This window comes from Amblyomma mixtum, chromosome 1 (genome assembly GCF_055824585.1).
Source record: "Amblyomma mixtum isolate Tamu chromosome 1, ASM5582458v1, whole genome shotgun sequence".
NCBI classification, from domain to species: domain Eukaryota; kingdom Metazoa; phylum Arthropoda; class Arachnida; order Ixodida; family Ixodidae; genus Amblyomma; species Amblyomma mixtum.
This window is the reverse complement of record NC_143012.1, coordinates 141,595,772-141,621,822: the sequence shown is the minus strand read 5'-3', so window position 1 is coordinate 141,621,822 and position 26,051 is coordinate 141,595,772. Positions and strand designations below refer to the sequence as shown.

Genomic DNA, 26,051 nt, shown 5'->3' with positions numbered 1-26,051 from the left:
ATATTCAATGTATAACTTAATTCAGTGCGTTTACTGTTATGTGCTTTCCGCAATTGTTTTGTAGAATGTAAATTACGTGTCTGTGAAAGCTGCCGCATTGTTCAATCGAAGCTATAAACGTTGTTTTGTTGTTGTTACCTCTTAAACACGCCTCGGTCTCATCACTGCGTTTGCTTACCGGCTACGCCGGGCATCAAACGGCCACCCCCTCATTGTCCGGACTCGGTGATGATGTCGACTAGTCACCGAACCCGTGACAGCACTACAGCTGGACACAAATACAGAGATACTTTTACATTTTATTCACAGCACATTTTGCGCACGCATCCCTCGACGAGGTTCCACTTACCCCTGTCGATTTTTGCTTCTTCCCATTAATAACATGGGTGTACGTCTTCAGTATGTCTTCTTCGTGAAAATGAAGATCGCACACACGTGATTTGTCGGAGAGTTTTCTGTCAACACGGGGAATGGCTCGATCCCATGCCGCATGGAGATCCGCGAAAAAATGCCTCGCAGTCTTGCTGTTTCTGTAAAAGCTCGTGCAGCCCGGCAAACAGCACTTCGGCATGGCAGATACACCACCTGAAACTCTGCATGCAAGCGCACGTAGCACAAAGGCAACGATCACAGCAGCAATCGCGTCGCGAAAGCACTCTACGACATGCGCGCACAGTAGCAGGCAGATATTCGCGTTTAGATAAGCTGGTAAGTGAACTTACGATGAGCCTTGCGATGATCTGATCTCCACCTTTAAAGTAGATGTCTAATATGCTATTTTGGTGAAGAAACTCTTATAACCACGCTCCTTTCAAAAATCATGACCGCCCGCAATTTCGGCCAACGGTGGCATTGGCTAGGCAGCGATGATCTATCACTCGAGTTGCTGCAGCAAAGATTTGTGACATACTGTCCGCACAGGGTTCAGAACTGACTGGCGTCTTTACGATAAACATCGGTAAGTGCGATATTTGGGACGCCAGTTACTCAACAATCCCGAAGGCTGCAAGGTACGACGCTGGGCGGCCCGGCCTGCGGCGTCTGCTAGCGGCGGCCAGCGGGAGCCTGTTTCGACGGCAGCGCCCCCCCCGCGCTAAAATTTGCGGGCCGCTTCAGCCGCATGGAGAAGGCGGAGAGTTTGGCAACTTAGTTTAGTTCCATTAACGTTGGTTTTGCGGGCAACCGCCATATTGGCTTCCCGTGCAGCACCCTGACAAAGCCAGGGTGGCTGTGTGCGGGCAAACGGCTAGTATACATCCGCCAGCAGCCTTCGTAAGTCCTGCGCAGAGTACTCTGGATTTCACAGTGCAGAACTTCACGACTGGCTGATAAACATGGCGAGCCTCCGGTGTCTGCGCCAGAGGCTCCAAAAGGTTTGTTACTGTCGCGTTCATTGCAGCAGCTGTTCGCTAGCGGCAGTCTGTAGCGACGAATCGATGAAGAAAGAAAATTCTTGGTTTTCGTGCAGGAATTCTATGCGCTTCCTCTTCGTCAAGTGATTGCCCATTGATAACTCAAAAAAAAAATTAATCATTTAAAAAAAATCCCCTGTGCTCCTTGGTTTCTGTGGCTGTTGGCTTCTCTCATATTTATAACGAGCCCCTCACATCCCTTTCTTTGTTTGTTTAATTTCTTCACTCTATCAGGAAGAGATACTAATCACAAATCGCCGAGAACATCTCTATCGACGAACAAGAAAAGGTTAGCTAGTGAAAAGGTACAGTGCTACAGAGAACAAAACTCCCGTAGAAACGTCACACGAGTAACCTGTCTTTGCGCACTTTTTTTTTTCAAGTTTTTTTCTTTCCTCTCACTACCGCCTTCCCTGCTTTTCCTGTGTCCGCTCTCAAAAAAAAAAAAAACCTGCTCAACCCTGGCTTTTTCTGTCTGCCTTTGTTCCTTCCCCGAGGTCTCCTTTTTGTCTGTCCTGTCCCTCCCAGCCCCCTTCCCCGAAATGGCGAGGAGGCACTCACTCTACTACCGAACATTTTAAGCCGCCCTCCCTACCACATTCCCCGCGACGCTCCATGAAGTGGAGAGGGGGCACCGATTCTACTTGTTGTTCACTGAGTCGGGTCGCGTTTGTTTGTAACAGGTTTTTCTTTCCTGCGGCTGGGTTGAGTGTCAAGGGATGAAGGTAGCTGCGAAAACACGCTGGCACTCGCTAGTCCTCGTTGAATTTGTTATACAGTTTTTTGTGCCTTTCATCGTGTTGCTTGATCAATCCACGATCGAAGATGACATCGCCTTCCATGCGTACGTCCAGTGCAAATATGGTGGAACCCTATCGTCCTTCTCTCAGTGTTGAATGACTTCGCTCCGAAAGACTTGAGTGGTGAACAGTGACATTTACAGACATTTGACCGGTGGAGGCCACGGCGGTGAAGGCGGATTTTATGACGGCGACGTCGTGCTGCTAGGACGTAAGTACGCATTTCAAATCACCCTGCTTTTTAAGTACTGCCTCCGTCTCGGTTATATGCTCGGCGTCAACAGAAACGTTCTAACTGTCCAGTGTCTTTTTAACTAGCAATTTGTGGATTGCACAGCGTAGACGGACGAAATAGCTCAAAATTTTCTTTCAGCTACATACCGAAATTGCTTGTCCTTCATGATAACGCGACTAAAATTAGTTTTATGGTTTTGTATTCTTTTTTTACAGAGGCATATCGTGTATACGTGCGAGAGCAATCAGCGATAAGCGTCTTGAGGGGGAGCGGCTCAAGACCATGAAAAGACATCACGCATCGCATCCATGCTGCGGTATGTGCCGTAAATAATGGAGGATGATCACGCAAGCACAGGAATGGTCCGAGCAACCTGTTTACACACCAACAATGTTACGACGCAGATTTGCAATACAGTATTGATTCAAATATGGAAGGCGTGAGGTGCATTAACGATACTGAGCATTGCCAATGCTCAGGGCCTGGCGTCTTGAGACGCCTGTCTTGTCTGTGGCTTGTCTGGGCCCACGAGGGCCCGCAATTCAGAGCATGGTTTGTGCTACTGGGGTATGCATTTGTAATTATTGCATACAGGTCCACCTCGGGAATGGAATTTTTATTCCATCGGCAACGTTTGCAGCAGTTATGGTGGCACCCAAAGATTCGCGTTTCTGCAAGGACGCAGCCTTTGGACGACTCCACAACTCCTGGAAAAGAGCGTGACAGGGCAAGCTTGCCATCGCAACCTGAATTCAGAAGCCTCCACAGTGGGCAGAAAGCCAATGACCCCTGAAAAGCTACAAGCCATTGGCCGTAAGTTGCATGTCACAGTGCTCAATGCATTATGTTGTGTGTCAGTGCCCAATTAAATGATAAGCTGGAGGCATTATGTATTACCAATCATATTTTCTTTTCTGCAGGCGCTTTTGACTACTTCATTGGCCAGCACCCTGTAGAGACCCCAGCGCCGGTAGATCGTCGCGAAGAGTTAAATTATTACCTCAGTAAGCTGGTTCAAGACATGCGAAAAAAATAAACATCTTTTGGAGTTTTTGATGCATTATAATACTCACCAAGCTACCAATACTTGGTAAAATCTGGGAGCAAATAACACAATTGCACATCGACTGCAATACGAGTCGCTGATAATCGCAGATTACCAGTTTCTGAGGCTCTGTATATTGCAGCATTTGGCATGTACACTTATGGCCCCAGTTTTTGGGCAGATTTAGTCCAAGTGGGATATATTTGAAGCATTTTATTCCTGCCTTTTTCCTGTGATACAGGGCCCTCCTGCATAATACGGGCCTAGCCTGTAGAATACAGGACTGTCCTGTATGCCGGTCTGAATTTTAAACCGGAACCACATACCGGGTTATTGTACAGGATTTGCGATACCGGATTACCGGAATATCCTGTACAAAACAGGAGAGTCCTGTATTATACAGGACTGTCCTGTTTTATACAGGATATTCCGGTAATCCGGTATCGCAAATCCTGTACAATAACCCGGTATGCGGTTCCGGTTTAAAATTCATACCGGATTTTTCAGTAGGGCGGCATTTCTATTTCTAGATGGTGCTGTAAGTACTCTGAGGGAATCAGTGCAGATAATACTGTACTTGATTATTCTCGTTTATTATTTTCTGAATAGCTACCAGACATCCTGACATTCGGCTATATATTATGACACACACTAATGAGGCCTTATTATATCGTAGCTCTTTCCACCATTAGTGCACTTCCAAGGTGGCGTACAGTTTTCGAAGCATCCCTGTAAAACTCAGTGTAGCTTTCATATTTTTCTTTTCTCTGCGATAATCTTGCATTATAACGATACATGCGTGTGTAGGCGAAGAAGTCGCGCATGCATTAGTAGAGGCAGAAGATGGTTGGCTCTCGTTCGCGCGCTCGGACCACTTTGGGACCGCCGCAGTTTTTCGGCCCTGCTTCGGTGGTTGTCCCTCGCGTCGTATGTTGCAATTTGGTAGAAGTGCGGGATAAGTTCCCCAGCTACGCACTCCTTCCAGCTTTAATACAGTAACTCACTCCGCTACACCAGCGAGCCAACTACCCTCTTCAGGGAGAGTCCGCTGAATTCGGGCCACTTCCCACTCCCACAAGGACGACGCAGCCTAGATCGCCTAGGCAAACTGACATGTCCGCGGACATCAGGCCCCGGAGCCGATCCAGCGTGTTGTGAATTGTGTTCGGCTTAATGGCACATAAGCGGCTAAGGCTATCATGCGCCAAACACAAGGTATAGAAAAAATTGTTTTGAGCAAAGTTTGAAAACAAAGTGTATAAAAACGATGATGTAAAGGACCTAAAAGTTATTTTTACTACCTGGTTGATGAAAGAAACATTTTAGAAATGTCTGTTTGCAGAAGCATTTAAAGGTTGGTTAACCTCCGTGGACATCCTTGGCTTGGCAACGATCTCGAGGCTCCCAACAACTAAGAGACCTCAGCCTCCTTCCCAGGATTGAGGAAGTGGCTGAGGCGTATCGTTCTATGTAGAGAAGCACAGCGTCAGAACATTACAGTTTTTGAAAAATACCGGCTTCCCTTAAAAAGATAAAAAAAATCAAGCATAGCAATAAGTGCATGTTCACCTAAAATCAATGCTGGATCAAATGGAATACGTTCTTTGTAAAATGTAGCAAAATATTTTTTCCTTATTGATTCAAGTTTCGTACATAAGAATAATATGTGGTTTACTGTTAGTTCATCTCCGCACTTTTCACAAACAGGTTTGTCCTCCTTTGTGAGTAGGAAGTTGTGTGTGAGATGTGTGTGTCCAATACGGAGACGGCATAAAATAACTTCCGTGAAACGTTCTTGGTGGGAGCATGACTTTCATTTTCTATAAAGGGTTTTACCAAAAGGAGCTTATTATTACCTTCAATATTCCATTCAGACTGCCATTTATCTCTGAGCTTATACTGTACTAACTTTATGCCATCTTTGTAGGGAATCTGGACCGCCAAGTTCAATTGCCACAGCCAGGCCCATGGTGCCGATCCTCTGCCACCCACCACGAACACCCTCATCTTTTCACGGCGACGTTGTCGAAGACGCTGAAGATTGGCTGAAGACCATCGAGCGGGTCGCCCGCTACACCGGCTGGAGCGACAACAGCAAGCTAATCAACGTATACATTTCTCCTGAAGAGCCTGTCCGGACCTGATTTGAAATCCACGAAGCTACCCTTCCCACCTGGAAGACGTTTTGCCCCAATCACCTGGCCCGCTTCCCCAACGCCTATCGCCGGGCGAGCGCTGAAGCTGCGCTGCACACCCGAAACCAGCGCACAAATGAAAGTGTGTGCATGTGTATTAAACCTGGCCTGTCTTTTCAAGCGCACCGCCTCCAACATGACAGAGGAGAAGTTGTGTTGTGTTGTGATGGGTTTAGTGGCGCATAAGCATCTAAGGCTATCATGGGCCAAACACAATTAAGGTATTGAAAATTCTTTTGTCCGGGATTTTATAAAAAGCGTAAAACAATGGTGGTGTAAAGGGCCTAAGAAGTGATTTTGTACAACCTAGTGAAAATAAAGGGATGATTTTTTTTTAATGCCAGATGGCAAAAGTTTCTAAAGAAGGTCAGGGAACCTCGGCGGCCATCCTTGGCTGGGCAAGGATTTCGAGGCTCCCAACCAATGAAATAGACAACTCAGCCCTTTTCTCAGGAATGAGAACGTGGCTGAGGTGTGTCAAAGACAAGTGAGGTGCTGGGCTAAAATTTACAGTTTATCAAGAAAACCAACTTCTCTTAAAAAGCTTCTCTTTAATGCCTTCCACATAACTCCAATACACGAGCTATATAATGTCAACTTAATAAAACGATATGGGAGAAGTAATACCTACCGTAATTTTCTTGAAACTTTGTCTCAACTAACACCTAGAGAACACACTCATGCCATAAGAAACCGTGATAAATGGTTCATTCCCCAAAAACTATGGACGTCAAATGCTCAGCTACCACTTACCGTTATTGCTAAATGCTTTGTGTTAGTCTTACAAACCAGTATTTTTGCATCTTATTTCTTTTGCTCTTTTTGTCTGTTTTTATCTCCTTTTCATTTATTTTTTTCCGAGTCAGCTGTGTCTCGCTTATTTTTGCTCAAACGCAATTGTTTTGTTAGTTGCTGCCAATATATTGTTGCGGGAAAGAATATATTTACAGATATTTACAAATAGACAAGAACAGCTGCGAGCGGCACCGAGAACACAGTCCAAACTTCGTTGTCGTCTTCTACTCTTCCCACTCGTGCCATCGCTCTTTGTCGTCGTCGCCTACCCGCATCAGGATCCCCGGCTGCTGAAACGCCGTCTCGGCGTTAGGGAGGCGACGTATGAGCGTCGTGATAAGCTTTAAGGCGACAGACGTGGACGATGTCGGTGGTGGCGCCAGAGGACGAGGGCGAGGTTTCAAGGGGAGCAATTTCATAGTTCACGTCGGTAACACGGCGCACGACACGGTAAGGGCCACGGTAGTGCGAAAGGAGCTTCTCGGAGAGACCGACGCTGCGAGAGGGCGTCCAGAGAAGGACGAGTGATCCTGGGCCTGGTGACGGCGGTCGTAGGCTGACTTCTGGGAAACTTGAGAGGCTTGGAGCCTACTACGTGCTATTTGGCGCGCCAGCGTGGCCTGGGAGATGGCGTCCCGAGCGTAAGCAGTGGTGGGGGCTGAAGAAGGCGGCAAGAGTGTGTCCAAAGGCAAGGTGGGATGCCTACCAAACAAAAGGTAGAAAGGAGAATAGCCTGTTCTGTCATGAAAGGAAGAGTTATATGCAAATGTCACATAAGGCAAGGCTGCGTCCCAATCTCGGTGGTCTGGCGATACGTACATGGCTAACATGTCGGTGAGCGTGCGGTTGAACCTTTCCGTAAGCCCATTGGTTTGTGGATGGTAAGCTGTCGCGAGCTGGTGCTGCGTGTCACACGAACGAAGAATGTCGTGAACTACTCTGGATAGAAAATAACGACCGCGGTCGGTGAGCAGTTGACGAGGGGCGCCGTGGTGAAGGATGACGTCTTGCAGAAGAAAATCGGCAACATCGGTAGCACAGCTGGACGGCAAAGCACGCGTGATGGCGTACCGAGTCGTATAATCAGTTTAACAAAACTTCTGATTGGGCTAGATGGTGCATAGCTTATTTTGAAACGAAATCAAGCGCACAACAACACGCACACAAGAGAGGCGTGTCCTGTCCTGTGTCTTTCCTCTCTTGTGTGCGTGTTGTTGTGCGCTTGATTTCGTTTCAAAATAAGTATAATCAGTTGCGACAGCGATCCACTTGTTGCCGGAGAGGGACGTCAGAAAAGGGCCAAGAAGGTCGAGGCCAACACGGTGAAAAGGTTCCGGAGGTATGTCGATGGGTTGCAGAAGACCGGCAGGCAAAGTGGAGGGCCTTTTCCGACGTTGACACAGGTCGCAAGCAGCCACGTAACGCTTGACGGAACGATAGAGACCAGGCCATAGTGGCGCAGTCAATGAGGGCTGAATGCTCAGACAGGAAGTCGAGGCCAAGAATGACTTCATGAGGGCACTGGTCCAGAACAGAGAACAGAACGGATGTATGGCGGCCGGATATGGTCACACGGGCTGTGCATAGTCCAACAACATGAGGCGTTCCGCCGTCGGCAACGCGGAGAACGGCTTTGGGTGCAGGGGTCAGTACTTTTCGGAGGCGGTGCCGTAGGGCTGAACTCATGACGGATACGTGCGCGCCTGTATCGATCAGGGCTCTCACAGGCACTCCATCGACATGAATGGCGAGCAAATTATGGTGCGCGCGAAGGGCTAATCGAGGATTTTGGGACTGGGGCTGTACTGCAGCATCACCTCCAGACACTGCAGCGTCTAGTTTTCCGCTTGCGAGCGTCCGTAGGGGCCAGGAGAGGAGCGACGGCGTTGGGGCGAACGAGACTGGCGACGCAGGGGGGACGGGGAGCGGCTGGAGCGGGGAATCTGGCCGTCGACTGTAGCACTGTGCTGGGCTGGAGGGGGCGTGTAGTGGCTGGGCTGTTCGTCGTCGCGGTGGGAGCTGAGAGGGCGGTATGTGCTGCGACGGGACCAATAATTTCGACAGTGGCGGGAGATGTGGCCAATGCGGTGGCAATGGAAACAAATGGGCCTGTCGTCGGTTGTCCGCCACTCGTTAGGGTTTCGGCGACGTGGAGTGAAGTACGAAGGTCGTCCAGGAGCAATCGCAGTGATTTCGGGTGGTGGTGAAGACCGTACAGGGCTGACGGGCTGGAAACCAAGGTTGGCAAGCTCTTGGCGGACGACAGCTTGTACCAGAGAGATGGTAGGCAAGCGGTTGTTGCCATCATGTAGATACAGGGGGGCAGGGGACATAGCTTCGAGCTCGCGTCGGATGATGCGGGTCACATTTTCTGGGGGCGCTGGAGCTTCCCGGTGTCGCAGGTCTTCACATGAAGAAGTCGCAGCCGTGTTGGGGAGGCGTGTGTACGGCTGGCTAATACGCCTGCTTTTGGCTTCCTCGAAGCGTCGACATTCCTTAATAATTCCGTCGACTGTAGTGCAGCTCTTGTATACGAGCAAGTTGAAGGCATCGTCGGCGATTCCCTTCAACACGTGGCCGACTTTGTCAGACTCGGGCATGTTGGCGTCAACTTTGTGACAGAGGGCCAGCACATCTTGAATGTACGACACATAGGACTCCGTAGATGTTTGAGCTCGGGAGGCGAGGTCCTTCTTAGCGGCAAGCGTTCGGCCGAGCGGCCGTCCAAACAATTCGCGGAGTTTCTCTTTGCACACGTCCCAGCTGGTCAGATGGTCTTCGTGCGTCTCATACCAGACCCGGGCAGTGTCTTTTAGATAGAATATTACATTTGCGAGCATAAGGGTCGGATCCCAGCGGTTGTAGGTGCTCACTCGCTCGTACATGTTGATCCAGTCGTCGACGTCAGTGTTGTCGGTACCAGAAAATGTCCCAGGGTCACGAGGGGGAGAAAGAACGAGTGATGTCATGGCCGGGGCTGAGGTTTGCTGGGAGGCGTCTTGGGTCATGATGAGTGAAGGCAACTGGCGGCCGCTGCGGAGCTCCGTCGTCGGTAGACGTAGGGGAAATCCGCACCTCCACCAAATATGTTGCGGGAAAGAATATATTTACAGATATTTACAAATAGACAAGAACAGCTGCGAGCGGCACCGAGAACACAGTCCAAACTTCGTTGTCGTCTTCTACTCTTCCCACTCGTGCCATCGCTCTTTGTCGTCGTCGCCTACCCGCATTAATATGTAATTAAAAACCTTGAAACCTTGTACGGGGGCGCAGGCGCGCAATGAAGCTCTAGTGAGAGCTTTCTGTTTGCGCCCCTAACATCTGGATGATATAAATAAAGATTTGATTGATATAAACTTGAGGTGTGTAATCAATTGCATTATCTCATAAGAGCAGTGAAGGATGAAAAGGGATTTGTTCATTATAAAATTGAGTAAAATATATTTTCCTCAGTTTTTCGCGTTTTGAGCTTGACAGTAAAATATGGTTTATTGTGCGCTCATCTTCACATCTTTCTTAAAAAGTTTTCTCTTGGTTACCCAGCAAGACGTTGCGTCAGGTGTGCGTGTCCTATGCGCAGACGACATAAAATTACCTCTATGAAACGTTCCTTGTGTTTGTGTGCAGGTGTTCCATTCCCAGAGGACAGGCTTTATAAAATGCAGCTTGTTCATTATTTCATTATCCCAAGTTGTCTGCCATTTGTCTGCCTTCAAATTACTACGTATTATTTGGTTTATTGCTTTATTGGGCTTTAATGTCCCAAAGCAACTCAGGCTATGAGGGACGCCATAGTGAAGGGCTCCGGAAATTTCGACCAACTGGGGTTCTTTAACGTGCACTGACATCGCACAGTACATCGGACTCTGGATTTTCGCCACCATCGAAATTCGACCTCCGCGGCTAGGATCGAACCCACGTCTTTCGGGTCAGCAGCCAAGTACCATAACCAATGAGTCACCACGGCGAGATGATACAATTAAATTTCGCCACACTTTCAAAGTGGCGCACGCCTCGCTGAAACCGGATCTTGCGTAAGACGGAGTTGCAGGGAGTATTGTAGTGTTAGCAGTGGATATGAACAACAGGAAAGTAGACACATATTTCTAAATATTATAAGAAAATCCGCAGTACTTGTTTCACATTTTGCACTTGGGATATTAAATTTTAAAAGATACAATTAAATTTAATATGTGGAAGAAACTTCGCCTGTTTATAGTAACGATTATGAATGCGACGTGATTGAGGAGGTATCCGATCACAATGCTGCGTTAGTTTCAGTTGCTTGCACCGTTCCTAAATCTCGTCTTGCCTAGTGCACGTTTCCTGATTTGAACCGCGCAGATGATCTAGCAATAACTGACATTCTGTGTGATTTGTTTGACTGGTTTGAGCAAATAATATAGTGATGATAGGTCCTATAGTGATGCCAATACTTTAACAACTTTCTCTGAAAATCTTGTAAAAAACGGCGTCACTCGTTTAATCCCTTTAAAAACAAAGAAAAATAACACCACCATTCTCTGGATGACTGGAGACTTGTTTTATTTATCCCACCGTGTTGCTGGTGAGGATCAGATAACAGCAGATTTGTTGAAGGATGGAGGAGAGATTGTGCTCGAAAAACTAGCCACCCTGTATAAGCAATCCCTTGTGACCTCGAGTGTATCTAGAGGTTAGAAAAACGCTAACATTGTCTTAATTCATAAGAAAGGAGACGTCAAAGACTTGCCGAATTACAGACCAATCTGCTTATTGTCTGTTGCTTACAAGGTATTTACTAAGGTAATCGCTAATAGGGTCAGGACAACCTCAGACGTCAGTCAGCCAAATGAACAGGCAAGTTTCGTAGGGGATACTCGACAATAGGCTACTATCACGCTATCAAGGCAGCCTTAAACCTACCTCGAAGCACTAGCACAGCCAAGCTCCTTGAACTAAGCATGCATAACACCTTTCAGGAACGAGTAGACGCGCACCTACAGACACAGTATCTAAGACTTGCCGCGAGTGCAACTGCCAGGCATATCCTCGCTTCCCTTCGCATCAACATTCCCGCTAATCAGACATCACTTATAGCCATTCCTCGACACATTCAAGCCCCCCTTGTTGTGAAACTCCTTCCACGGAACGTTCATCCCCAGTACCACATCCCTCGCCGCACTGGTCGCGCTCAGGCCCTTCACAAGCTTTACGGTCAAGCATAGGACGCCACTTGGGTAGACGCTGCGTGCACAACGCATGAAGATGTAGCAGTTAGTTACAATCCAGCCCTAGCACAGCCACTCACACACCGCCTTCCCTTGGGCTCTACGCCTGAGGAGGCAGAGGAAACCGCCATCGCCATAGCCCTTATACATTCCAATGCAAACTACATCTTTAGCGACTCCAAAACGGCTCTGCTCAACTTCGCTAGAGCCAGGATTCACGCCCCTGCTTGGGAGTTGTTGAACACCCCTCCCAAAAAAACTTACCGCGCAGGGTAGAGCTCCACTGGGTGCCGGCTAACTCTGGGAATCCAGGAAACGAGGCTGCCGATAAATTGGCCCGAGGTTTGATTTGCCGGGCTCAGGGCGGCCTCGGTCCAGGCTTCACGAGAGAACGGGCGCACACCTTTGCAGAGCTCACGCAAATGCCCCGCTTGGACCGTCGGACTTACTCTCCTCCACACCCTTCCCTTACCCATTCCCAACAGATCCTCTGGAGATGCCTCCAGACCCGCTCTCTCTCATCCCCTAAGCTGCTATCTCACTACTGTGGCACCTCCCCTGCATGCACCCTATGCGGCGACCCTCACGCCACACTCTCCCACATCCTTTTCGGCTGCCCTGCTGATCTTCCCCCGCAGGGACAGCCCGCGTTATCAAGTTGGGAGGACTGGGAGGTCGTGCTGTCGTCTCTGGACCCGCCATTGCAGCTTGCTGCGGTGCTTCGGGGTGCCGACGTCATGAACAAACACCACACGAACGTTCCGACGTAGAGTGGGACCGTGCGGTGGTCGAGGGACCCAAAGGGGGTCTAACACACTTGCCATAATAAAGTTTTTCTCTCTCTCTCTCACGCTATCAATCAGGTGATAGAGAAATGCGCAGAATATATCCAGCCCCTATATATAGCATTCATTGATTATCAGAAAGCATTCGACTAAGTAGAAACCTCAGCAGTCATGCAGGCATTGCGCAATCAGTGTGTAGAAGAGTGTTATGTGAAAGTATTGGAAGATATTTATAACGACTGCACAGCTACCGTAGTTCTCCATTAAGTCATCAATAAAATTACAATAAGAAAGGGCGTCCGGCACGGAGACACTACCTCGCGTATGCTATTCACTGCCTGTTTACAGGAGGTATTCCGGGGCCTGAAATGGGAACAGTTGGGGATAAGAGTTAATGGAGAATACCTTAGTAATCTGCGATTCCCTGTTGACATTGCCTTGCTAAGTCACTCAGGACAGGAGCTGCAAAGCATGATCAGTGAATTAGACAGGCAGGGCAGAACGGTGGGGCTAAAAAGTAACATGCAGAAAACGAAAGTAATATTCAACAGTCTAGCAAGAGAACAGCAGTTCGCAATTGATGGCGCGGTGCTGGAAGTAGTAAGAGAATATGTCTATTTAGGGCATGTAGTGACAGCTGATCCGGATCATGAGAGGGAAATAACTAGAAGAATAAGAATGGGGTGGAGCGCATATGGCAGGTTCTCTCAGATCATGAATGCCAGTTTACCAATATCCCTCAAGAGAAAAGTATACAAGAACTTTATCTTACTGGTACTCACCTATGAGGCAGAAACTTGCAGGCTAACAAAGAGGATTCTGCTTAAGTTAAGGACAACGCAGCGAGCTATGGAAAGAAAAGTGATAGGTGTGACGTTAAGAGATCGTAAGTGGGCGGAGTGGATGAGTGAACAAACGCGGGTTAATGATATCCAAGTTGAAATCAAGAGGAAGAAGTGGGCTTGGGCAGGGCATTTAATGGGAAGGCAAGATAACCGCTGGTCCTTAAGGGTAACGGAGTGGATTCTAAGAGAAGGCAAGCGTAGCAGAGGGCGACACAAAGTTATATGGGCGGATGATATTAAGAAATTAGCAAGAATACAGTGGCCGCAACTGGCGAAGGACAGCAGGGTTAATTGGAGAGACATGGGGGAGGCCTTTTCCCAGCAGTGGGCGTAGTCAGGCTGATGATGATGATGATGATGTTGGAGATAATGGTGCTAGATTACGCCGACCAAAACGTTCCGGCGACCCTGCAAGGATCATTCAGTTTATTAGCGCCAAAGAGGAGCTTTGTCTTAAAATGGACGCCGCAGAAGAGTTTTACTACAAGGTTACTCTGCCAAATTAATGAAAACAAATCCCCGTAAATTCTGCAAGTCTATTCTATTCCCTGGATCCACTTCGTAAAGATTGATAATAAACGATGCCGCAGTTTCTGAACCACATATAATTGCTTCTGCCTTTAACGACTACTTCCATTCCGTTTGCACTACAGACAATTCGGTAATTCCAGCTTTTCTTTCTGAATTGCATTATTCAGTTGGGAATGTGTCAGTGTCTGGCAAGGTGGCTCTGTTGTTATGGCGCTCGGCTGCTCACCCGAATGACGAGGGTTCGATCCCGGTCGCGGGAGTTGAATTTCGATGGAGGCGAAATTCTAGGGGCCCGTGTACTGTGCGATGTCAGTGCACGTTAAAGAACCTCAGGTGGTCGAAATTTCCGGATCCCTCACTACGGCGTCCCTCATAGCCTGAGTTTCTTTGGGACGTTAAAGCCCCTTAAAAGCAAAAAGGAAACCACTGAAAGTATGCTTAATATTATACTAAACTTAGACACCAAGAAATCGTGTAGCCAGACGACATCCCAGCGGCGTTTCTGGTTCGCTACTCTCTTTGGTGACGCAGATACAGTTATCTTTAGAAGACCCCTAAAAATCAGCACCCTTTATTCATCCTCGATACCTGCCAAGGTTCCCCCCCTTTGAAATCTCGTTATATGCAATTACTATCCAACTACAGGCCAATTTCCTTTACACAGCATTCAAATGAAACACTGGAGCACGTTGTCTATACACATATAATGGAATTTCTTGCAACTAATAGCAAGTGTTTTCCAGGATGGTTTTCGTTGTAGTTTCAGTAATAAGACACAACTGAGAGAATTCATGCTTGGCATCAGCAGGTCTCTCTACACAGATTGCCAGGTTGAAGCTACTTTTATAGCTTTCGCAAAGGCCTTCGATACAGTTTCACAACCTAAATAGTTCTCAAGCTGTCCGCTGTACTAAAAAACTCGTCCCTGGAGAACTGGATATCGGACTTTTTTCCCAGCACTCCCAGTACGTACGCTTCAACTCTGCCAACTCATCTTCAGTTAATGTTTCATCTGGGGTTCCCAAGGATGTGTACTGGGTCCTCTTCTGCTCCTCATGTACATTAATGACCTGCCATTTCACGCTTCAGTAATGATACGCCTTCATGCCCATAACTGGGTTTTGTATTAAACAATTAAATCACCAGCTTATGTTATACCTAATTCAATCCTTGATTTCTGCAACTGGTCCAAGACGTGCAAATGAATATTAACTTTTCTAAGACCGTCTCGGTCATTTTCACAACGTTCGTGCCGTTCCTTCTTCACATATTCATATAATACAGTAATCTTAAACCGATTATACGAATACAAATATCCCAGTCTCTGTTAACACAAGACATGCCATCGTCAAAACACATTGACGGCATCTGCAATAAGGCCCCTAAAACACTAGGATACTTACATCGCACCTTGCGCGCCGCTCCTCAAGAAACCAAGCTTTTAACATATAGAACACTCATTAGCCCCATCCTCCAATACGCTTGCGTTCGTTGGAACATTTATAAGCAGTGTGAGATAATTCAACTGGAATCTGCAAAAGAAGGCCGTGCGTTTTGTTTGTTTGTTTTTTAAGGAGATTTGACGTGGATTTTTCTCCATCTACTTTTCTTCCCCAACTAGGCCTCACTACTCTTGCCGCACGTCGTGTTCAATTCCTGAAAACAATGTACACTTCAGTCAATTCACCTCGTTTTTCTTCGCTAGATAATTATCTGACACTTTCAAAACCTTCGTCTACAAGGAGCCGCCAAGTCCTAAACATTTCGCCCTTTTATGTCCCCACTAACTACATTTAGTAAAGCTTTTTCCCTCATACCATGGATATTTCGAATTCCATAAAGGCAACATGCGTTAATTACATTAATTACAAGAATTCTTAGTTAATAGCCTCTTCCTAACGTTGCATGAACGCTCTTTACTTTCTGTTGTTCTTTGTATTGTTATTTTGTATTCACCCCACACCTGGAATAGCCTCTCTAGAGGCTGCAGTATGTACAGATAAGTAAATAAGCTCCCTGTTACGCAAGACGCGGTTTCAACGAGGCGTACGCCTCTGAAAAATGGGGCGAAAATCAACACTAGCACCGACGCTGGGCTCAAACAGTGACGATTAAAATCGCGGGTGTTCATTGCACATTGCAGTAAAGGAATGGTATTATGCAGCTGACCGAGGCCCGAGGGTTGCGTGCTTATACTTCATGCACGCAGCTGCTAGCGTCGGCGCGCAGGAACGTTCGCACTGCCAGAACAGTTCATCAACACATATATGTGCACTCGGTGCAAAACAACCACACGTTCCCGGCCAGATAAATTTGCGTCCACTCGAAAACAAAATATACATGCTAATGGGTGATGCCTGAGAGGGTGCATAAATGTGTGCAATAAAACGATAGTGGCAGAGGGTTCGACTTTGCACCCTACTTCGCAATGCCGATTTTTGCTATCACCTACCGAGCCGGAGTACCCGGGTTCGAACCCGACCACGGCGGCAGCTTTTCGATGGAGGCGAAACGCAAGAGGCGCCAGTGCGCTGTGCGATGTCAGTGCAGGTTACAGATCCCCAGGTGGTCGAGATTATTCCGGAGACCTCCTCTAGGGCACCTCTTTCTCTCTTTCTTCTTTCACTCCCATCTTCCTCCCTTCACTTAAGGCGCGGTTCAGGTGTCCGCCGAGATATGTGAGGCAGATACTGCGCCTTTTCCTTTCCTCAAATATCAATTTACCAGCGCCAGACATCAAGAGAAGCTGAGGTCGCGCTAGGCACATGGTGTCACTAATTGAGGGTATACACTCTTTGTCAGAAGTTTGGAGCCCAGGCGGTTTGCCCGTACATTTAGTGAAAAGATGAGCAGTGGAAGCAGCGCTGCAACTGAAGCTTGCCTTTTTGAAATTACACGCGCAAGAATCATGAGAGCTATACCGGTATTAAAAAATTCAGGGGTCATTTTCGCTCTCTAAAGGGCTGCAAGGCGAAAGCGTTTCCTGGCGCACTGTTTGTTTATTTTTCATATTTTCATTTTTTTGTTTTTTTATTTTTTTATTTCTTTTATTTTATTTATGAAACCCGTGCATTCACTAGATGCGCCTTTATTCATGCTCAAACCCTGAGCCTTCGTGGCGGAGTGGTAGCGTCTCCACTTCAAATGCCAAAGGCCCCATGGTTCGATTTCCAGGCTCGACACAGTTTCTTTCTAAATAGTGACGCCGAAACGCGGACAGATTTGCTAGCATTCCTTGGTCACGACAGTATGAGGCATTGAAGGCTTTTGCCTTAAAAGTACGCATAACAAACGACGCACCAACTCGACGAGCTCGAGCGAACAAATATGGAAACCGGCAGCTATGGGCGCCTTGTTGCCAGACCAGCAAGTAGTTTCCATCTATTAGCCCAAGGAAAAATCAGCATCGAAAGCTGGCGTGTTACCTGCACCAGCGTCTTATCCCACACTGCGTGGAATGCTTGGCATACCGCGCTGTCATATCAACCAGCGCGACAGGTGTCGCCTGCAACGGCGAAAACCTCTTCAAACGGCGCGTCATTGATAACGGAGCACTTCAGGGATAATATCACCATTAACATCCATGTTTGCTTGTAAACGATAAAACTTTGCACAGGACAGGAAGGCAGGGCGTCTAACGAACCTACGCGCGCTACCAGAAACATTTACTTATTCATAGGAGGAGGAGGAAGATCAGGAGGAGAGGCGGGGAGGTTAACCGGTAGATGAGAGCAGTTTGCTACCCTGCACTGGGGGAAAGAGATGGGGGCACATAAAGGTGAGGGAGGAGACGGGGAGCTGAAAAAAAATTTTAAGGCGAGAAGGCTTAGGCAAAGTCACAGCCTGTCGTGCAGGCCCGACACTCGCAACAACCGCAGGAAGGCCTGGCAGATCCTCACAGCCATTGATCTCCGCGGCCAGTGTCCCAGAGTCGGGAACTCCGTTAGCGAGCGTGAAGCGGTGGGTTCCAGCGCAAGGCGGAGAGAATGTCTTTCAGAACTGCACGCTCGTGCTTATTCATATCGCCACGCGTCATTGTACCGTGTGTTTCCTCACTCCGCTCAAAGCCGGTGGCACTCGTTTTAGTGCGAAGGCACTGAGACGATCGTCAAAGTTGAGTAAGCATCTTGCGTCTGCATTGCTCGTTGCAATAGCAACCGTGCCGCCAAGCGGAAAGAATTTGGCCCGATGATGAAGAAGTTTGCCGGGATAGCGTGGTAGCAACTGGCAAAGGAAAAGATTAATTGTTGAGACATGGGAGAGGCCTTTGCCGTACAGTGGGCGTAGTCAGGATGATAATGACCCTCGAAATTTGACCTTCGCCGATTTGGACCAAGATCGATATCTAACCATAATTTACCGTGCCCGACACAATGGCAAACTCCAAATTTCATCCTGCTAATTTCCGAATATTTGCTCTAGGACTAGAAAAAGCAGTTCACAGCTTTCAGATTTGCGCCATCCGGTTGCTGTGGTTTCACTTGTGGCCTAACCATTTACGTCACCGCGCTTTCGCACGTCACATATAGGTTTAAAAGGCAACTGCATCAGTTCTAGAAATCGACGAGCTTAGAGGGGTCGAGTGTGTGAATCTTGCAGGTAAAGCATGCAAAGTACTTTTGGGCGAACATTTGAATTGGTGCCGTAATCGCCGATTAAAATCACGACGGTCTTCAAGCTGCACCGCAGCGCACAGCATCAAGAGAGGGGGGTCTCGTGATGACGTCATAGAAGACACCGGCTCATTTCCAAAGCATAAACGCTTGCTTGCAAAAAACTAACGCAACTGAAGGCAAAACCTGCCGAGCGTTACTCGGCGGCATCCAAGGAGGCATGGCAGCGTGTGGCTGACAGCAGCGGTAATTTGAAACCTCAACTTCCGTGACGTCACACGGAGCTTCCCCGCACTCCTACATTGCTTTGAGGAGAAGCCTAAAATTCAATCGTCGATTAAGTCACTATTTTGAATGCTAGCGCAAAAACACGTGGCACCCTATACCTACAGCCTCTGTAGATATGAATCCTAGAATATCGCGGAATTCTCAAAAAGTGGTGCCTTTGCTTTTAAGGGGAGTTAACTCCTGCTTATTTTCTATGAGACTGCGCAAAAATGACTATAACGTAAGCATAAGGATTGGGTGACTTCACAATAAGTCATGTTCACTGCATACCTACACCAGTTTACATGTCTAGAAAATTGAAAAAGCTGGGAACATTTTGACTACTGTTGCTCACATTCTTGCCCGTCGGAGAGCAACAGACCGATCCCCTCGATCCTTCTGCGCATGCGTCGCTTTTCCGGAAGTTGCCCCGCCGCCATGTTAGTTGTAGCCAACTTTTCAACCGCAGCACCGCTCGTTGAGCACTGCGCACAAACTTTTCGGACAGGTCTCCGACTTCACGACCGAGAAAAATTTGTCATGTGATTTGTTTGTTGTTTATTGGGTTTTATGGCACATAGGCAACTGAGGCCATCATGCGCCAAGCTCAGGGTATGAGGGAATTGTCCTGTGTAGAATTTTATTGGAATATTAAAATAATCGCCAGTGTAGAGAGCCTATAAAATTGGTATGTGTTATCTAGTGACGACAGAGGAAAAAATTTTATGAATGGCTAATGATAAAAGCTTTAACAAGGCCAGGTAGGCTCCGCGGCCATCCTTGGCTGTGGAAGGGCGCTGAGCCTCCCAGGCAACCAAATAAAAACTTCAGCCCCTTTCTCAGGAATGCGAAGGTGGCTGAAGTGTATCTTAAAGTAAAGTGAGGCAGTGGATCAAAATTTACAGTCTGTTGAGCAGACCTGCTTCTCTAAAAAAAATCAAACACGCAAGCTGTGTTAACAATTTGTCATGTGAGTATATTGAGAAATTGCAGTGCCAGTTCCTTGCAGTATGCAAGGCGAACGTTGAAAAACGTTTGCTGCTCTTGAATTTATGTTCTTACCGGCCAATTAAGCGTTGTTGAAACTTGGTTCAGCACGAAAGACGAACACAAAGAAAGGAAACGACACACACGGAGCGCTGAACCAAGTTTAGACTATGTCCCACCAACTATCCCAGCACGAAGTTTTGTCAATTAAGCGTTGAGTATCACCTTGGTTCGTTTTTGTATGAAGCAAAGCCATTGAAGAGTATCGTGCGACCATTAGCTTACTACAGATGCGCTTTTTATGCGAAAGCACTATTACGACGGGTAGACGTCGAACAAGATCTGTGCGATGTTTGTCACTTTGTGGCGAAAACTTTGCGATGTTTGTGAGTTTGTGCCAAGTGGGTCTTCTCTCCTACTCTGGTCCTAGTTTCTGGCGCTAACTTCATCATAAACAAATATTCCTGCTCCTGCCATTATCCGCGGGAGCGAACAGGTCACCTTCGCTGGCCAGTGCTGGAGAGCGCTAGGTAATCAGCGCAGCAGCCGAACACGCTTCATGTTAAACCACAACACTGTTTCGCGCTGTGCATTGCTCATCGTCGTCTTACTCAGCTTCCATCTGCGGCGCAAACAGAATTCTCTGTGCCTTCGCGCCGCAGATGGAAGTTGAACCTCTCTCTTCATCTTCGTCGCTGGTATTCATGCTGCTTTGGTTTGAATTAATGGGGTTTAACGTCCCAAAGAGACTCAGGCTATAAGGGACGCCGTAGTGAAGGGCTCCGGAAATTTCGAGCCCCTGGGGTCCTTTAACGTGCACTGACATCGCACAGTACACGGGCCTCTAGAATTTCGCCTCCATCGAAATTCGGCCGCCGCGGCTGAGAACGAACCCGCGTCTTTCGAGTAAGCACCCGAGCGCCGTAACCACTGAGCCAACGAGGCGGGGCCATTCTGCTTCAACATGTTTATTGAACTTAGGCAAAAATTATCTCATTGTTTTATCATTTGCTTGTGACGCGAGATGCCACCAGTCTTAAATCTGGTTATAGTAGCCCCAGGCAACAGCTTCCATTTTGTACCAGATCATTCAAATTTGCTACCCGCCACTACTCTTCCAATGAGTTATCTGCATCTTCTCCGGCGGTGCCGTTGGGAATGGGTGGCGTTCGGAGATGCTGGAGCATAAACGGAGCCTACGTTGATGGCGTGGTCATCGTCGATGTGGAGCCTTCCTTCGAGGTTCTAGTACGCTCCCGTAAAGTCCATGTTCCGGTTGGAGCTATTAGAAACGGCAGGTGCTTCGCACGCTGTCTTCAGTCGGAGCGGCTTTTGTGGCTTTGGCGGTGTTAGCTTTATGCTTTGCTCCATGGGAACAGCTTGGGCTGCTTCGGAGGACTCAAGGAGTGAGGAAGCGAAGGATATCCTTCACCCAGCACATCCACCGCTTGTCAAATAATGATGCCGGCAGTAAGGAAAGCGGCGAAAAGGCTTCCAAGAGAAACTCGTTGTTGGGCTCGCCTGTGCCCACAAAAAACTGACTCAGCAGCAGCGTGGCAACAAGCGTGCTCGCGGCCGTCGAACTCGGCCGCGCTGAATTTAACTTTCTTGGGATAGCGTTGCGCACACGAACAAACGTACTTATTAATTTAACGCTGGCAAGGAACCATCGATATAAGCTGCGAAAGCAACTACGGCAACCTGGAAAAAGTGGAAGCAGTTGTACTTGGCTGCGATCACTCGAGATAAGTCTGGCCGCACCTCGTGAAACACGCAATTGATAAAACCGGGGGCCGACGCTATCGAGCATGAACAAACAGCACAAGAATATTTCGCAATATTGCCACCCCTGGGAGCTGGGAATAATTAGTTCTCAACGCCCAGTGAATTTAATGCAAGCAACAGACTGGCCACTGACCACTTCGTTTCAGAGAGCGCAGTATATGGTGTTTGCTCTGATCACTGCTTCCCTGCGTTTGCTGCGACGTTATTCATGACTAAGAGGACAAAAGCGTAGTCCCGCTGAAATCTCACGTACTGTGAATGGGAGTGTCAGAGCTCTGTTCAGGATTGCCTGACCTATCCCAGATCTGTTCGTGATTACTGTTCAAGCAACACTTGTACAATAACGCACGAATTCATAGCGGGCACGTGTGGTTGTCAAAAAATCACTTCCCACCCCTTCAAGCTGCGAAACGCGTCCGCAAAAAACAAGTGCATGCTTGCTGAAAAATCAGCATGCACCCGTTGAAGCTCGAAAGATTCATGACTGAATGCTAACAGTGCACATTATTTGAACAGTGCTGCGGAACCAATCCTTTTCACATCCTCGGTCGTAATCGAGTATCGTTCATCCGGTAGTCCGTTCGTTCGTCCGAGTATCGTACGTCCCAAAGCAACTCAGTCTATGAGGGACGCCTTAGTGAAGGGCTCCGGAAATTTCGACCACCTGGCGTGCATTAACCTGCACTGACATCACGCAGTACGCGGGCCTCTAGAATTTCGCCTATATCGAAATTCGACCAGCGCGGCCGTGATCGAAACCGCGTTTTTCGGGTCAGCAGCGGAGCGCCATAAACATTGAGCCACCGCGGCGGCTGTTCGTCTGTTTAAATCTATACGTACATTCCATACAATCAGAACGAGTGTTGCGCCCAGCACATTCGCCGCCACCCAGTTTCGCAGCCTTCGGTACATTACTCCATCAAACTCGAGGAACTAAGGGAATTGTAAAAGTTATCCCCTTAGTGAGTGCCACGCTCTCCTGGTTAAGAAGAATGGCGAGCTGGCCTAGTCGGCATGGATGGATATTGCAGGCGAACCAGAGCACAAGACGGGACAAAGAAAAGGACCGACGCACACAGCGCTGACAGCGTTGCGTGTCGCTCTTTTCCTTCGTCCCATTTTATCCTCTGGTTTTTATTCTCTACGGGTTAAGTCTTTTTTCTTCATGTCACTACCCAGGATTATAGACGTTTCTACTTGCACCGCCGTAACCAGGGTCTACAGAAAAAAAGCAAATGACGAGAGCAGTAGTATTTTCATTGTAGTGTCAGCCTCAGCCATATGCGGCACTCTGTTCAAGATGGTGCTTGCCGCAGTAGCATTGCTTCGACCACTCTTGAACTCAAGACAGGAAAGCTAGAAGGTGTATGCAAAAGCGCTAGCCAAATATAAATGTTGCCGCCACAGCCGTGAGCGAAGAAAAGCAGTCCCTTACCTTTCAAGTAGATTCTGCCAAGGGTTGGAATTCCAAACCACACCATGCGCTGCGCTGTACGGCACGGAATTGTTCGAGCGAAGCCCGTCGCTGAAAATACGGCGGTGTGGCACAGCGCAAGATAAGCGGACGACTAAGCAGGCTTGGCTGGCCTTGGCTTTCAGACTGTGCACAAGGTTTGCTTCCGGTTGTGGTTCCTGTCTGCATGTTATTTCAGGAAGCCTTCAAGATAAAAGTCGCAGGTCTCTGGAAAAGCAAAGCTACGCTGTTCGCCGTTACCGCATTATTTGACAAATCCGAATGATAAGTGTCACACTGGAATATGAATGCTAAGTGCGTCGGTCTCAAATACCGACGTAGGACGTGACGTATCGGCTCAAATGAAATAGCAGCAGGTATGATCTAATGCAATGCCGCGCGCGCTTACTTATATAAAAAAATTTACAATATATGCAATTTTAATGCATTTACAAGCCGTCGTTAGGGGAAGTGAAAACGACCGCTTGTGGCCTCGAAACGGGCATCAAGTCATCAAAAGGTTGCAGCACACACGTATACAGTTTTTAAGCATGTAATGCTTTTAGCTCCCGTTGTCGGCAGTGTGGTGACGTCACGCCGAGACCGAGAGCCAACATCCGGGCACTGAATTCCACTCATCCGGGCACTGAAACGAGAGCATCCGGGCACCGTACGAGATTTAACGACACTCATACGTGATGTGTTAGGGGCTTAGAGAGGGCCGCTTAGAGCAAGAGCAGAGCTCCAGGGCGAGAAGGGCTTTGGGCGGAAAAACTGCTTCCGCGCCGTACCCAAGGATGACGCCGCGGTCCCACGCTCACGCATGTAAAAGACCGGCCGCTGGGCTTTCAGCTCATGACGTTCCCCCTTTGGCAGGCAGATGTATACACGCTCGCGAAGTATTCGAACGCGCTGCATATACATTCTTGTCAGGCCTGCGTCTCGTCGTGTCCGCGTACGCTGCTGTATCGTCCTGCATTTCAATGCCGCCACCGTCCCAGCTGCTTAAGCCGAGCAATGGAGCCTGATGAGAGGAGAGGTAGGAAGCGTCTTGCGGGAAGCGGTCGCTTTGCGAGTGATACGCCACAGCAGAAGGCCGCTCCCGAAGGCGACAAGGCCGCCACGGTTCGCGGCTACCTACCTAACGCACTATTGCAGGCAATTGCTTCGATGTAACAGGAAGAGTGTGGTGTGGTGTGGTGTGGTGTGGTGTGTTGAACACTAGACCCATTTCAAGATTTTGATTAGTACCATCTACGACCAGTGTGTTATGCCCGTAAACATTTCATGCTTACTGTGCTCTCTGTTACGGGAGAGGCAGAGATTTTTTTTATTGAGGCTTGCCCGAGAGGACGATCATTTTTTGCCTGCCTACGTACTGCGTACAGCTTGCACCATGCTTGCTTTGCATGACTAAATCGTAAACTCAGAGCTCCATCGTATTGGCTGTTCTGGTAAAGGTAATTTTAAGGCATCGAAGGGCTCAAGATTGGATGCCAGCTCAAACAGACGTAAACGGGTTTTTAATGCCGAAATATTAACACTCCCATTCCATAACGAAAAAACTTAGCCGCCGCGGTGGCTGAGTGGTTATCGTGCTCGGCTGCTGACCCGAAAGACGCGAGTTCGATCGCCCGCCGAATTTCGATGAAGGCGAAATTCTAGAGGTCCGCTTACAGCGCGATGTCAGTGCACGTTAAAGAACCCCAGGTGGTCGAAAATTCCGCAGCCGTTCACTATGGCGTCTCTTATTTCCTGTGTCGTTTTGGGATGTTAAACCATTATAAACCAAACCTAAAGAAAAGCATCACGAGAAAAGCCGGCGCCGTTTGTCTGTGTGAGTATGCGCGAGAGTGCGTCTGTGTGTGTGCGTATCAACTCGCAGATGGTACAAAACATCCCAGCGATGGCTAGAAGAGAACGGTGTCACCATCAAAAGGGAGTATGACATACACAGCAAGCTGAACTCCGCCACTTCAGACATTCTTATACACCTCGTTTGCCTATATACAGGGCGTTTCACCTAAGATTTTGCCTAATTTGTAGAAATAGGCCTCTTTAGTTACGCATTTTTCGCCAGAGCATTGTCAGCGGTATAGCATACCAGGATACAGCTAAGACGTCCTAACTAGCGGGCTGGTTAATTGATATTTAGTCGATAACTTTTGAATTATTACTGTTAGGCTCATTCATTATTGAGGGGCGTCTAGCCCACGGTAAATTTATTTATTTACATGCCTACAGCGCCCTTGCGGGCATTAGTGTAGGGGGAAAGAAAAAAAACAATATGAGTGCACATATGATGTATTACAAATTCACCAGCAAATTGAAAAGCATGAAACAAGCAGTGAAAAATAAAACGATACGTATACACATAGTTGTCTTTATATTTGCATCACTTAAACACACTGTATCATGGTAAGTGGAAACACAGGTGTGAGAAGTTAAATGTCCACATAAGTTTTTGGAATTTCGAAAACCCGGTTTCCCTCGGCGCTGTGACCCAACGGAAGCGGCAGTAGCTCTCAGAAGGATGTACTGACCGCATACCAGGAAGTTACGCAAGCCTACCGTCTGGCCCGCAAGCAATATCCTGCCAGCCACAAAACCCTAACTAGAACCCAAGAAAACGCCTGGCGCCGCTTAGAGACAAATACGTACCCTCATCCCACAATTTACTCGCACATTTACCCAGACAAGTACACGGGTACATGTAAATTCTCCCCTCAGCCAGGCAACCTCACGCATATGATGTGGGGTTGCTCAAATCTTCCCAAACGACAGAGCAACATTGAAAATATGGAGGAGTGGGAGGCACTGATGCGCAGCTCAGATCCAGCCGTCCAAGTGGCGCCATGCAAGTGGGCTGCGGAGGCCGCCGGGGCTCAGGGGCTCCCGTCTGCCTGATCCCATCACCCTTCCCTTTTAAAGTTGCGCACAAATAAAGTCTTAAACCACAACAACAACAGATTTTGCCTTTTTTCGGCGAATTACGTGCTCTTGAGGATTTGTTTTGCCTGCAGGCTTCTCGAAAGCGCAAATATTTTGGCACGATGTAGCCAAAATTTGATGGTCCACAGCGACGAGGGC

The 26,051-nt window shown here is 48.0% G+C and overlaps 1 protein-coding gene across 1 annotated transcript in view; it reads left to right on the top strand.

Moving 5' to 3' along the window:
* The window catches only part of LOC149367770 (uncharacterized), a 31,661-nt gene extending 5,793 nt beyond the window's left edge, over positions 1–25,868 (top strand). Inside the window, exons 2-3 of the mRNA XM_089575331.1 lie at positions 5,420–5,600; positions 25,746–25,868. Of these exons, the coding sequence (XP_089431457.1) occupies positions 5,420–5,600; positions 25,746–25,868 (304 nt within the window). The remainder of the gene's footprint in view (positions 1–5,419; positions 5,601–25,745) is intronic.
* Positions 25,869–26,051: the final 183 nt, after the last annotated feature.